This window comes from Alosa alosa, chromosome 10, assembly GCF_017589495.1.
Source record: "Alosa alosa isolate M-15738 ecotype Scorff River chromosome 10, AALO_Geno_1.1, whole genome shotgun sequence".
Lineage (NCBI taxonomy): Eukaryota > Metazoa > Chordata > Actinopteri > Clupeiformes > Clupeidae > Alosa > Alosa alosa.
Window position 1 is genome coordinate 12,911,245 of NC_063198.1, and position 15,000 is coordinate 12,926,244.

The 15,000-nt window shown below is 47.5% G+C and overlaps 1 protein-coding gene across 1 annotated transcript in view; it reads right to left on the reverse strand.

Moving 5' to 3' along the window:
• Window positions 1-15,000, reverse strand: part of ephb2b (eph receptor B2b) — a 163,780-nt gene that overhangs the window by 7,850 nt on the left and 140,930 nt on the right. The window contains 5 exon segments of the mRNA XM_048254736.1: window positions 398-591; window positions 6,485-6,634; window positions 7,600-7,815; window positions 12,583-12,830; window positions 13,499-13,621. Of these exon segments, the coding sequence (XP_048110693.1) occupies window positions 398-591; window positions 6,485-6,634; window positions 7,600-7,815; window positions 12,583-12,830; window positions 13,499-13,621 (931 nt within the window).

The following is a 15,000-nucleotide window of genomic DNA, read 5'->3' on the forward strand; positions in this document are numbered from 1 at the left end:
CACACACACACACACACACATACAGAAATGTAGCCAGACACACCCAGGCATTCTGTCTGAGGAGTACAATCCCTTCTGAGAGATCTCCTCACAGGTCGGCCAACCACAGCTGTATCATGTAGCGCCAGCAATAAGCCAGCCCCTCAGGAACAATGGCTATAATATATCATACACGCCATGTGTTCAAACACACCGCACACACTATCAGAGGATTACATCAAACTACTGTGTTCTAACACACACTATGGCACACAAGATCTAAAAAAATAAACTAAACACACACACACACACACACACACCCCTTATACACACACAGATGCAGAACCACCCACATTTCTGGCTTCATGTCATGTAACACACACACACACACACACACACACACACATGCCTCCCTCACCCTGAGGAGAGCGGGGTCATGGCCTTGAGGCTGTTGGGGTTGCGAATCATCTTGTCCAGGTTGTTGACGATCTGGCTGAACTTGGGCCGGTTGTTGCGGTCCTTTTGCCAGCAGTCCAGCATGAGCTGGTGCAGCGCGCTGGGGCAGTCCATGGGCGGTGGCAGCCGGTAGTCCTGCTCGATGGCGTTGATCACCTGCAGGGGGCGACACAGACATTAGATCAGCAGATGGTAAAAGGAGGAAGAGGAAGAAGAAGAGGAGGAGGAAGAAAAGGAAGAGCAAAAAGTAGTGGTAGTCGTAGTAGTGGTAGAACAAAACAGGACAGCAAAAACATCTGCAATCCAATTTTTGCAGATCAGATCAGAACCACAAAGGTGGTTTGAAATATGATTTCAATTGGATTTCTACAGATGTGTCTCAGTCCGGTCCACTCTGGCTGCTGAAATTGGATTTCAAAGTGTCTTTCGCGTCAATCACAAAGCAATAGACAATGACGATGTCAAATCCAGATTGACAAGTGACGGCTGTGGTGGAATTCATGCTATTCCTAGCAGGGGCGTCTTACACACCTCACACTGACTGACATATTTATTGTTATTATACTCTTTGAGAGTGCCATGAAGGAGTGGCGACGTGACAGCATGGAAAGCAACTGCCCGTGGACAGATGCCAATGTAAACAGAGAGATTCTACTGATGCCTACTACGTTGCCACAGCAAACCATGCAGACAGGTTGGCGATATCTGGAGACACAAATCTGACCTGATCGCTTGCAACTGAGTGTGTACATCCTAAAAAGATCTTGTCTTAAAAGGTCTGATTTGTGAAGAAATCTGATCGGCCTATAATCTGAACGTACCCTATGTCTGTTTACCTTAACCCCCCGAGTCTCATTTCTAAGGTCAGTTGGGGACAGTGTGTGGATTCATTTAGCTACTGTAATGATAGAGTTGGTGGCAACGCACATTCCCTTATGCGCTCATCATGTCTAAAAACAACAGCGTGGCCGAGGGAAGATAATCAAACCATTAGTCAAATCCGCGCACACTTCCCAGAGAGTAAACTGTGACATTCATCAGCGTGTTTATCCCGGTGTGTTCGGTGTCTGCGTGTGTGTGTGGCCTTCATGTGTGAGGGGGCGATTAGGAGAAGATGGGGCCGGCTGGCCAGCGCTAGGTGGGTGGGCAGGGACGACAACTGCAGAGGGTGGGGTGGGGGCTTGAGCGGTAATGATAGCAGGGAGACCACTGATTGATCAGGCTCGTCATAAATGCACTGTGATCATTATCTGTGTCTGGGAGATTGGGAGCCACTTTATTTATCTCACAAACAGACACGCATACACACACACAGAGTCACACACACACACACACACACACACACACACACACACACACACACACACACACACATACGGTGATACACACTGTGTCACACATTTACACAACACAGTCACACATACACAAATGCACACACACACACCCCACGCAACAATGCACTAGGGCTGCTAAGAAAAAAAATAGAAAGCACATCAATAATGCCACACAGACACACACACACTCACAAACACAAATACATTATACCTATTCTCTCAAATAAATGCCGACAGAGACACACACACACACACACACACACTATATAAAACAAATTTTGAATCAGACACTGAGACTGCTGAGACCCCCATTACAGAGTGGGGCACATTCTATCTATCTTTCTCTGGATCTCCCATTTCACATACTATACCCATGCAGATAGGTCACACAGGCAAATGGATTCCCTCAATCATCCTGCCCTGGCTCACACACACACACACACACACACACACACACACAGCTCGCAGGTCAACCGAGCTGGCTTGAACTCTGACTTCTTTTCCGTCAAACAATCTGCCGCCAACGCACTGATAATCACTACTGCGCAGCTCCCACTTATGGCAGACCATAATAGTGCCGCATTAATCAGAGCAGACAAGCTGTGTCAAAGCAAACATGGGGAGCCACGTGCCGTGCAACAACCACTGCTGACACTGTGTATCAAGTGAGAGACGCACTGTGTATCGCCACTAAGAGTTCAGGAAATGAGCCCTGGCATCACATGTTTAGATAAGGCCTTGTCCACACGTTTTCAAAAATGCCTGGCTACATGTGGACCTGGCCTTAGTCTTTTCTGTATCTCACTGTGTGCATATGAACCTTGTCGCTTGGCTGATAGAAAGTCTCTCTCTCTCTCTCACTCTCTCTCTCTCTGTTTCTCTCTCCCTTTCCGTCTTTCTTTTATTATTACCCACATCCTTTCAGAAAGGGCCAATGGTGATGTCACCGCAAACTGATGCGAGATCGAAGCCAGATCTTAGACTGGATAGTGTTAGACTGTGAGAAGTGTGTGTGTGTGTGTGTGTGTGTGTGTGTGTGTGTATGTCTGTGCTCATAGTAACAGATAGAATGTGCGTGTGTGTGTCTGTGTGTGTGTGTGTGTGTATGTTTGCATGCATGTGTATGCACACTTTTGTGTAAGAGTGAATTGTGAGTGACATGGGCTAATCCTTTCCTGACTATCCTGAGTTTGTGTGCATGTATACTGTACATACATGAGTGTGTGTGTGTGTGTGTGTGTGTGTGTGTGTGTGTGTGTGTGTGTGTGTGTATGTGAGTGTGTGTGTCTGCGTGTGCATGTGTTACTACGCTGTGTGTTAATAAGCATGTGTGCGTACGAACCGAATAATCCCTGCACGGCATGATTAAGTGATGTGGAGTTCACCTGCCAGATGCAGAGTAGCATTAGCCCGTGGCTAACTCCCCCACCTCCCGAGCTGAGCGCTCTGAACACAGGAGATAAGACTGTGGGTGGCGAAAGGGGCATCACTCACCGGCAGTCTGGGGAGGATGGAGCCTGACAACCGCAACAGCTGGGGAGGTGTGTGTGTGTGTGTGTGTGGGGTGTATGTGTGTGTGTGAGGGAGTGTGTGTGTGTGTGTGTGTGTAGGTGGGGGGGTCTGAGGTGTGGCCGCCTTCGCTCCCGAGCTCATTACCTCCGCCATTAGGCCACTCTATTCAATTCCTGATTAATCTCACTTAGCTGGCGCGTACATGTGGGAACCCCCGGCTCGCTCTGCTATCTGTAGCCCCCGCCGCTAATAAGATAACCGCCTGCAATCCAAGGGGTTCCTCTCAAACGCATTAGCGCTCGGCGCTTTCAATTTGGAACTATTTTCATTATCGCGCTCCCGCCTTTCCACCTACCTTCATTTTCATGGCCTCCCCCTGGCCCCGGGAGGGACCCTTAAAAGAGAGGGAGGAAGAAGAAGGAGAAAAAGAGGAGAGTTAAAGGAAGGAGGGAGGTTTCTCCATCTCTTTGGAGAGTGTGTGTGAGAGAGAGAGGGGTGGGGGGTGAGCACAGTCACTGGCTAAACTGCTTTGCAATCCAAATCCTTCTCCTTGAGAAACTGTGACTCTGACATTACCCAGGGCCGAGCTCATTTTTTTCCCCTCGTTTGTCGAACTCTGTGTGTGTGTGTGTGTGTGTGTGTGTGTGTGTGTGTGTGTGTGTGTGTGTGTGTGTGTGTTCTGAAGAGAAAATGACTGGGGGAAATTTTCTCTCCCCTCTGGCTCAAAGCAAGGGCTGGTAAGGGAATACCGCTGGTGACCAACCACAGACACAAGTTTTTACGAGGTGATGGAATGCTTTGAAAAAAAAAGGAGCGTTAGACGTGGGCAGAGGAACAGGCACATAAAATGTCTCTGTGAATGAGAGAGGGGGAGGAACCAAACACTAGCCTTCTATGAATACTTGGCATTTTTTTTTTCTCTTTTCGAGTTACGGGAAATAACCCAACTGGCACATTAGACATATCATAACACATTCCTGAGGCAGACATTTAATAACTAAATAACAGAATGACTGCTGTCTGAGGACCATCATTACCGCCACACAGACACAGTATGTGTGAGCGTGGTCGTCTAGGAGGTCTATGGATTGAGGCTGGGGCTGGGGTCTGTTAAGAGGGAACAGATAGCCTCAAGGACAAGCACAGAGCCGTCACTATCCAAGCCCGTCTGCTCTTCATAATACCACTGAGTGGTGGGTCAATGCCAGGGTCTGCTTTCTATCTATGTCCATAAAATGCAAGGGAGAGAAAGAGAGAGAGAGAGAAAAAAAAAAAGCGATATCTTCGGTCATTTTGTTCGCATAGCATGTCGAGTGTTAAACGCTCTTTTCTCTTTTGTAGAGTCCGCGTTCCATGTGTGCACACTCTGACGCTCTTGTGTGGAGGTGGCACGCACATCTGTTTTCCCTCAGCGCTCTCTCTCCACATACACACACACACACACACACACACACACACACACACACACACACACATAAACACAAAACACACACACATGCGGAACACACGCACAAAACAGAGAGAGAGAGAGAGATGCAGGGATACAAAGAGGAGAAGGAGGGAACGGAACGACCTTTCAGTAAACAAACAAAAGCAAACAAACAACCCCAGTAAATACCCCCCTTCCTCCCCCATCTCTCTTCAAAGACAAACACTCCTCAGGCTTAATGGTTTTGCTTCTGAGACACGCGTTTTAGATTTCAAAAATACTGATTTACTCAACCATTTCCTCTGGCTAACTGAGAGGGGGAAAAATCAATCCAAGTCGACGGAAATCTTTAAATACAGATCTCTAAAACTTAGCAAGAGAGAGAGAGAGAGAGAGAGAGAGAGAGAGGAAGAAAGAAAATATGTAAGACAGGACAGACAGAACAAGTTAGCGAGAGAGAGAGAGTAAGAGTGAGATGAAAGTTGAGAGAAAAAGAAAGAGAGTCAGAGTTTCTGTGTGAGTGAGAGCAGGAATGAAAGAGAGATAAAGAGCATGTGTGAGTAGAAAAGATAGAAAACATTTTTTGTAAGTGTGTGTGTGTGTGCGCGAGAAAGAAGCGAAAAAGGTGTTGATAAGGGCGTGTGTGTTTTTAGGGGCCGGAGTGGTCTTGCGTGGTGAAGATGGATGATGACCTCACACGCGTGTTTACGTTAGCGCCCGACACCCTCACCCTCAACCTCGCCTGGCCTCGCTTCGGCACTGCGCCCATTCATCACCCCCGGCACGCCACGCTTGTGTTAGTTCAGCAGTGGCACCAACTCAGCACAACACACACACACACACACACACACACACACACACACACACACACACACACACACACACACAGCCTGGATGTATCTTTGTATGCAGGAGTCAAGAGGGCGTGAGCATGTGCATAGCCCTTGTCTGACTACAGTATGTGAGGATTGTGTGCTATCTTCTGTTTAGCGGTGGTGTGTTTATACTGGGGCCTCTATCTACCTGGGCGGTCAGCTGCTCATATCAGGCTCCACTGCTGTCAGGATCATAGCCTAATCAGTCAGGCTATATAGGAATATTGCAATGAGCCAATGGCAAGGTGCACTGAAACTGACCAGCTTGCTTCTTAAAAGAAGTAGATGAAAGCCTGATGAAGAGCGTACGGTTCTGGTTACACTTCATTTCAAAGGCTCCATCATAAGTCTCAAATAGCCTTGTTGTAAATTATGTTATGGCAGATACTGTGTCTCCTATGTCATTAGGCAAGACATCATTCGGTGTTCAATGATGACAATGTCACAATTACATTATGTAATTGTAACACTCATGACATCTCTAAATATTTTGAGTGGAATTATGTCAGTGGCTGTGCACCTCTGTGTGTGTGTGTGTGTGTGTGTGTGTGTGTGTGTGTGTGTGTGTGTGTGTGTGTGTGTGTGTGTGTGTGTGTGTTTGTGTGTGTGTGTGTGTGTGTGCCAGTGTATGTGTATGTACAAATCCCGAGGAATCAAAAGCCTGCATTCCTTATCAGCCTAGTGGGGGTTCATGCCCACCAAGTTCCATGTGCCCTGGTGTTTCAGTGTCCTTTGAATTGTCGACCAAAAATCAGTGGAAAAACAACAAAAAAAACAGGAACACACACAGAGTGCTAATGACAAATGGCTAGTGGCTTAAACTGCACATCACCCTTGTCAACATCATTAAAACCTCATCCTCCCACAGTGTTATGTCTGGGCGGGAGTGGGATACGTACGTCCTGATTGGTCATGTCCCAGTAGGGCCTCTCGCCGTACGACATCACTTCCCACATGACGATGCCGTAGCTCCACACGTCGCTGGCCGAGGTGAACTTCCTGTACTGGATAGCCTCGGGAGCGGTCCATCTGATCGGGATCTTACCGCCCTGCACCGCAAAACACCACACAGCACGAAAACACAAACAAAGATGACATTTAAGAGAGCAGACTCCTCTTCAGACTAACTGAGAGATGCGGGGAGTAATACAGGAACCGTGACATTCAGTCCTTCACAGTGATTTAAGGCAACCTTTGAGTGGCAAAAAGTGATTGGAGAGATCATCAAAGAGAAGGAGAGGGAGAGGAAGAGAGCAGAGAGAGAGGGGGAGAGAGATAGAGAGAGAGAGAGAGAGGAGAGAGAGAGAGAGAGAGAGAGGAGAGAGAGAGAGAGAGAGAGAGGGAGAGAGAGAGAGAGAGAAAGAGAGAGAGAGAGAGAGAGAGAGAGAGAGAGAGAGAGAGAGAGAGGAGAAAGAGAGAGAGAGAGGAGAAAGAGAGAGACAGACGGCATGGCTGAGAGGAAATTGAGAGTGAACAACAGAGATTGAGAGAAAGAAGGGGCACTCTGCTTAATAAGGAGGTGGAGACAGTACAATGACTCAAGGTATCAGATTGAGAGAAGAGTAGCAAGTACGACAAGAAGCCAATCAAGGAAAGCCAAGGGCAGGACACGCACAAGGGCAACGAGAAGAGAGATGAAGAGAAGACTTGCATACAATATGTGCCAGTCACACTCAAACACATACTCTCTGCTTTTATGGGTAGCTTGAAATACTCAGAATGGCACTCTAAACAAACCCAGCAATAAAGCTTGGTAATCTGATTTGGCTGATTGAGTTACCAGCACCAAGGCCTTTTGCTGTGACCTTGCTGGTTTGGAATCCCAATGACCACATCAAGGTCATGGTTTATTCATTCACTTTACTGTAATAGGTTTCAGAAGGAAAGTGCCTGCGATGTGTATATATATACATAACACCCTTAAAGTGTGTGTGTGTGTGTGTGTGTGTGTGTGTGTGTGTGTGTGTGTGTGTAGATGCTTCTAGCCGACAGCTGATTGGACAGGGGCACTCACCAGGGCGCTGGTATAGGTCGGGTCAGACGTGTCGTCCTCCAGGAAGCGCGAGAGTCCGAAGTCGGACACCTTGCACACCAGGTTGCTGTTGACCAGGATGTTGCGGGCGGCCAGGTCGCGGTGCACGTAATTCATGTCGGCCAGGTACTTCATGCCCGAGGCGATGCCGCGCAGCATGCCCACCAGCTGGATCACCGTGAACTGCCCGTCATTTTGCTGGTAAATAAGAACATACAAACACATACGTGGTCATCCATCTGTTCCTTTCAGATCTTGTGTGTTAGGCAAACTAGAGCTGACATTCTTTGTATAGGGTGTTCTTCAAGTGTAACAACTGTAGACACAAGACACTCTACGTAACTGTAGCACTGTTATGGTTGTACATACTGCATATACACATAGTATAGTGGTTATATGATACAAGGAATGCATAGAGAGGTCACTGAAAGACAGACTGTGGAATAAAGTAATACCAGTCTTCTGGAATGTGCCATGTTGGATGCCCGAGTTCCATGTTGGATGACAGAACCCAGTATTTAAAGTGGGCTGACAGTATATTAGTCGAGGAGATGTCCTAGAAAACACCAATTTGATGCTAAACCACAGTCTAATCATTTCTGCTGTCACGAGAGGCCAGGCCGAGTATCTCTCACTGTCGCTGGCTCGTGTGAAGGCTCGGAATTCGCCTCATCCTCCGTCATTATCCAATTACTCAGATTCACCACGTTCATGTGTGGCGTTTCTTCGAGAAACTTTCCCCTACGGCCAAACTCAAATTCACTCCTCCGGCTCTCATTCCCTCCTTTCTTCCTTCTCTCTACTCCTCCTGCTCAATTCTATTCCTTTTCTCTTTCTCTCTCTCTATATCCACTCACCCCATTCTTTCATCTCTACCACCCCTCCATCCCTCTCTCTCTCTTTCTCTCTCTCTCTTTCTCTCCATCCGTTCTCCTCATTAGTAGTGAGCAGCTACCCGTCATGTTGCTCCTGTTGCCTGGCTCCTCCTCGCACCCCCCTAGCAATTAAACGCCATCCATAATTCATCTCTCTCTCTTTCTCCTCCCTCACCCCCCTCTCTCTTCCACTCTTTCGCCTGGCACACTCACCACTCCGGCGCTCTGATCTCCCCCAACGTGTTTTTGCGCTCACAGTAATTGGCATGAAACTTCACCCTAGAGTCACCCTTCATCCCCCCCCCACACACACACACACTGTCCCACGCACCTCCACCACCACACACCTGCAGGCAGGAGAGGAGGCTAGGGAGGGAGGCAAACATCCACCCAGTCAGCAGCATCCTACCAATCAGTCAGTGTGGATGGTGATGTCACACACACGCACACGCACACGCACACACATTTACACTCACACACACACACACACACATTGTTTCTCTCACACACACACACTGTGCTCACAGGTTCATCCCCTGGCCTGCCGGTGAAGGGAGGAGCAGTCTTCTCCCTGCCTCAGCAGTCTCAGGAGGAGGAAGAGGAGGAGGAGGAGGAAGGGGGTGGGCACTCCTATTCGCTCTTCATCTGGCAGGTTACTTATGCTCACTGAGCTCACCCACTCTTAATTATGGGACGTTGGCGGGATGGTAATTTCTCATGACATTAAACCTATTCTTGCTTAAGGCTCCTCCTGGCTCCCCTGTTTTATCTTCCTTTATTTTCTCTCTCTCTCATTTCCTCCCTCTCTCCTCTCCTCTCTCTGTTGTAGTCTTTGGAGGCCTCTCTGTGCTTTTTTTTTTTGCTGTTGCCGTAGTGAGGCGGATGTCAGGTTTTTGTATTCAGGAGCTTTGACACTGTCAGCAAATATTGTCAAACGCTGTCGACTTGAGGTGCCACAGCAGGGTGTTTATTTGCTTATGCAGGCGCTGAACGTGCTGTCATAGTTGCATCACTGTCTTAGACAACACACACACACACACACACACACACACACACACACACACACACACACACACACACACACACACACACAACCTTACACAACCATACGCTGACTCTCGCACACACACAGAGACACAAACGCCAGCTCTCACTTACAATTTCTCAAAACCAAGCTGGCAGAGGTATGTGTGTGTGTGTATGCTTGTGTGCGTAGATGTGTGTGTGTGTGTGTTAGTCTAAATGCAAATGAGGCGCTGCTGCGTGCGTGTGTGTATGTGTGTGTGTGTGTGTGTTTTGCCTTCTAAACAGCGGCAGGCCCGTAAGCTGACAGGCCAGGTTGCGGAATGCTAAGTGCTCGTGTCATGTTGTTTGTTTTCGCCTGCGTACGAGGCTTACATTGCCCTTTTTTACAGCGCGCAATGTTACCTGTCAGAGGCTTTCTCCAAACTCCACTCTGCCCCCCAACTCCTGCCTCTCCAACAACAACGTAGGCCCCCAGACGGTGACTGATGCGCCGCTGACAAACAACAAGCAGTCGCGCTCGCGTGCCAACTGCCGTTAAAAAAAAAGTGGGGGACTGCTTGCCAAAAACGGAAAATAATCAAATCAATCCGTTTAACAAATGAATCGAAGAAAATAGAAAAGGTCTCATTCTCACTCTTTCTTTCTTTCTCTCTCTCGCTCTCTCTTTCTCTCTCATCGAGCGTTCTGTTTTCCTTCACGCGATGACGGAGGCCTTCTCGGACTGGCTGCTCCGTGCCCCACCACAAACATTCCTATCTTGAGAATCAGGAATTTGTTTTAAAGCGGCGTGGCGCGGCATGGCTCCCCTCCAGCGGCGCGTGACGGGGCACATGGTCCATATCTAAACACGCGGGGGCAACGGCCAACTAGCGCGCCAGCTATGATAACATCGCGGGCACCAAGGCAACCAAAGACGTCAACTTCAGTTAGTGTTGCACATTGAGCACTTGAGATGGATGCTGTTCTTATTTCAAATGGCAAGCAAAAAAAAAAGTGAAATATTATCGATCGAATGGCTAAAAGGATGCATGGGCTGGACATCTGCATTTTATAAGGGCTCAGAACATTTAGCCATGATGACGGTTATGGTTACTTACAAACTAGTAATTACACAATCTGACACTGTCAAGGAAAAAAAAACCCTATGTGTCAAAGATGAAATAAGGTTTCAATCCAGAGAGATCTGAGTGATGACAGGGAAAAAAGCCAACTGTTTTTCATCTTTTTTTTCCCCCTCCGCCTCTCATGAGCAAGATCAGAAACCCCCAATTTGCATAAATCTAAATCCATTTTTTTCTGTTAACTTCAAATGAACCCCGAGTGAAGCATCCAATTAGTGTGGACCAAGTTAAGGGAACGTTAAGAGACGAGAGACGTTTTTTTTTCAGTGTGGCCGATGGACCTCAACCCTCCCACACTACTCACACACACACACACACACACACACACACAAAAAGCTACTCACCCACCCACACACACTCATAAAGTGCACATACCCACCCACAAACACATATATACACACACAAACACACTCTAACTGAGCACCCTGTAATCGGCTTCATGTCCTCAGCAAACACAGTCTTCTTCCTGCACACGGAGGCTGCTGCTGCTCCTACAGCTGTCAGTCTGGCTCTGGTGTAACTGCTGATGCCGTGATGCAGTTTTCAGAAGAGTAGGTGTATGTGTGTGTGTGTGTGTGTGTGTGTGTGTGTGATAGTGAGTGAGTGAGTGAGTGAGTGTGTGAGTGTGTGTGTGTGTGTGTGTGTGTGTGTGTGTGTGTGTGTGTGTGTGTGTGTGTGTGTGTGTGAGTGTGTGTATGTGAGTGTGTGTGTTGTGTGTGTGTGTGTGTGTTTGTTGGTGGGGGCAGTCTGGAACACTCTTTGTTCGTCATCACGCTTTGAATTATGGATTGTCGAGGAGACGGGATTGTGAAATATTCACACGGCGTGCGTTAAGAGGCATCAGTCAAAATGTATATCTTCATGAGGCCTCGGGCGGAGCGGCAAGATGGAGGGATGGCGTGACGGATGGAGGAGTGATGAGCGTGACTGACTACTCGCAGGCCATCACTCTCTCTCTGTCTTTCTCCCTCTTTTCCTCTAACCATCTCAGCCTCTTATTCTCTCTCTCCGTTTCACTCTTTCCCTTACCCAGCATGTTTACAGGCTCCTGGCTTTAAGCAGCTTTCCCACTGAATGGTAGCAACAGATCAAGTGGAGGTGGGCTATGTTGTCACACCAAGACACAACCTGCAGGGGCATGACTGCTCTGTAACTGGAGGCTAACCACATCATCATCATCGCTAAGACTCAGATTGACACGAGGGATACACACACACACGCACAAGGCTCAAGACACTACAAGCACATTACACACACACACACACACATACACACACATATTAAATGGATTGAGAAAGAGTGGAGTATTAACTTCAGTGATGCCCTATTTGTATGGTGTGTGTGTGTGTGTGTGTGTGTGTGTGTGTGTGTGTGTGTGTGTGTGTGTGTATGCTTATGCTTTTTCACTGATAGCAGCTGTAAGATAGCTAAGCCGCTTAATGTGTTTGATCTGACAGCAAGTGCCTCTGGCTTAAGGCTGTAATGCATATATTTATTTTCAAGTTTGCGTGTTTTTACAATATCATTGTTGCTATGGGACTCTATCAGACAGCCTTTGAAGCTCTTGGACTGTGTGGTTTTCAATATACAAAGCAGATTTGGTAAACATACAGTACATTTTATAAATATACAGTGTATTTGGAAAATATATCAACAGTTCAATCTCACAGATGCCAGTATGAATTTCAGCTATATGTATACACGTGTGTGTGTGTGTGTGTGTGTGCGTGTGTGTGTGTGTGTGTGTGTGCGTGTGTGTGTGTGTGTGTGTGTGTGCGCGCTTGGTTTCTGTGTTTATGTCTAAATGTTGGTATCCTTCACTGTGACAAAGGAAAACAACAATCTGCTTTCCATAAAAGTGTGTGTGTGTGTGTGTGTGTGTGTGTGTGTGTGTGTGTGTGTGTGTGTGTGTGCATTTCTGTGCACGTGTGTGTATCCCTCACCCTGAGGAAGGAGTCTAGCGAGCCATTCTCCATGAACTCGGTGATGATCATCACAGGGCTGCTCTTGGTGACCACGCCTTCCAGGTGAATGACATTGGGGTGGTCGAACTGGCCCATGATGCTGGCCTCCGACAGGAAGTCCCGTCTCTGCTTCTCCGTGTAGCCCGACTTGAGCGTCTTGATGGCCACAAACATCTCCCTCTTACCCGGCAGCTTCAGGTTACCACTGCACACCTCGCCAAACTCACCTGCACAAACAGGCCGGGGCGACAGAGTGTTTATACACACACACACACACACACACACACACACACACACACACACACACACACACACACACAAACACACACACCTTTATGTCACACTCCTCATGGGAGAACTATCTTCTTCTTGTTGTTGCTCTGATGGAAAAATGTACTTCTACACAAATCCATTCAAACTTATAACAGAGTCTATATTTTCCTCTCATACAACGGAGTAAACAGAATTCCAAATATCTTGTGCTGTGTATACCTAAAAAGACTAGGCTTGCTTTTTTATTTAATAAGTCTACCTTTTCCAGGTAAAGGTATACACAAGTACATTTAAGGCCAATTTAAGTGACATGAGTAACAAAATATTAAATCTGACAGTTTTTACATGTATTGTTATTGACATTAAGCATGCTTCAAGGGTACGACGTAGCTGTGAAGCATTACATCTATCAGAGGACGAAAGCAGAGGAACTGAACTCTTGACCTGAGTGCAATGCCTAGGGAATGAAGTCACTGATAAACATAAGCCTTTGCTTCACCTGGAGTGTGTGCAGATAAAAAATAATTGAATGTAAATAGCCAGGAGAGAGACGTCTCCTCCAGGGGCAAATGGGGAATTGCCTGGCGGAGCGTTTCCACATGTCATTCCCCCTAATCCTTACCGGCGCCGATGACCTGCTCGATCTTGACGCAGGAGATGTCGATCTCCTTGGCGAACTCTCGCACGGCCTCGTTGGGGTCCTCGTAGGTGAACGGATCGATATATATCTTCATTCCTGGAGTCACTTGGAAAAAGGAACAAGTGGCTATAATATTCCATACTAAAGTAAAGTATATCTGACGAAAACAGACGAGGGATTGACACAGCAGTCATGCATCTCACAGACGGTTATAAAACGTGGCTCGATTCCGAGCCCAAACAGCAGAAACGTTGCTCGGGGGCCCCCACATCAAATACACTGCGGCAGAGCTGTCACGCTCCCCTGCCCAGATAAGCCTGCTTTTAATGTATGTATCAGATAGGCAGGTGTGTTGAAGGCACCCTGGAGCGCGCTATCACACACGCCTCGATTCCCAGGTAATCAAAATGGCTCTCCGTGCCACGGCAAATTGGCTTACGGTGGTGGCCCCTTTTAAAGTGCATCGGGAGTCGAGTGTCCCTCTATTTTCCCAATCAGATTACGGCCGCTCAGTTCCACATCTGGCCACGGGCGTCTCTAATGGCCGCCGCGTTCTCGCTCAGGGAGCGCGGAGCCCATAACAGTGATGTATGTGCAGGGGAGAGGCAGAGCGCCCCTGGTCATGGAAATGGGATGAGAAGTAGGAGGGAGGAGGTGGCAAAAGAAAAAGAAAATGGAGGTGAAAACACTTCCACAGAGACATCTAAGTGAGTGCTACACACTGCAGATCTTCCTCTTGCGCAATGGGAAGCAGTGGGGTTTGAAAACACTTCCACAAACTCTCCAGAGTTAAGCACTACACTATAGATCTTCCTCTTGTGTAATGTGATGCAGTGGGGTTGGTGCTGTGCTGTTATTCCCACTATCATTGACAAATAAAATCATCTGCCTCTGCTTACAGCTCAAGTGGCGTGTTGGTCTAATTCCCTGTACCTGTTGGTTCTGACACAGACATCGTGGACCTGTGATAAATGGAATATAGGCTATGCATGATGAATAGAAGAAAATGTCTGCATATGCTTATGTAAATGTAGAGTATTTTTGTCCTTGTGTGTGTTTGTATAGGAAGACAATTGTGTGTGTGTGTGTGTGTGTGTGTGTGTGTGTGTGTGTGTGTGTGTGTGTGTGTGTGTGTGTGTGTGTGTGTGTTAGCATTATGTAAGTCTATGTGCGAAACTGTCTGTGTCAGTGTGTATGTGTATGTGTGTGTGTGGCTTGTGTGTGTGTGTGTGTGTGTTTGTGTGACGCGATGGCAGGAGATGACTGCTAATAGCCCGAGAGTTGACCTCAGCTGAAAGGGGATTTCTGCCCTGCGCCGTGATGGGACAGGCCTCCGACAGCTAAACGCAGCGCTTACTGCAATCTGATACTATTGATTACTGCCAGCTAAAGCTGTCTCCATTGATAAGCTGGCGAGGAAGGGAAAAAAAACCCAGAGAGAGTCAAGGCATGGATGGAGGAGAGAAGGAAGAACTGATGATAAG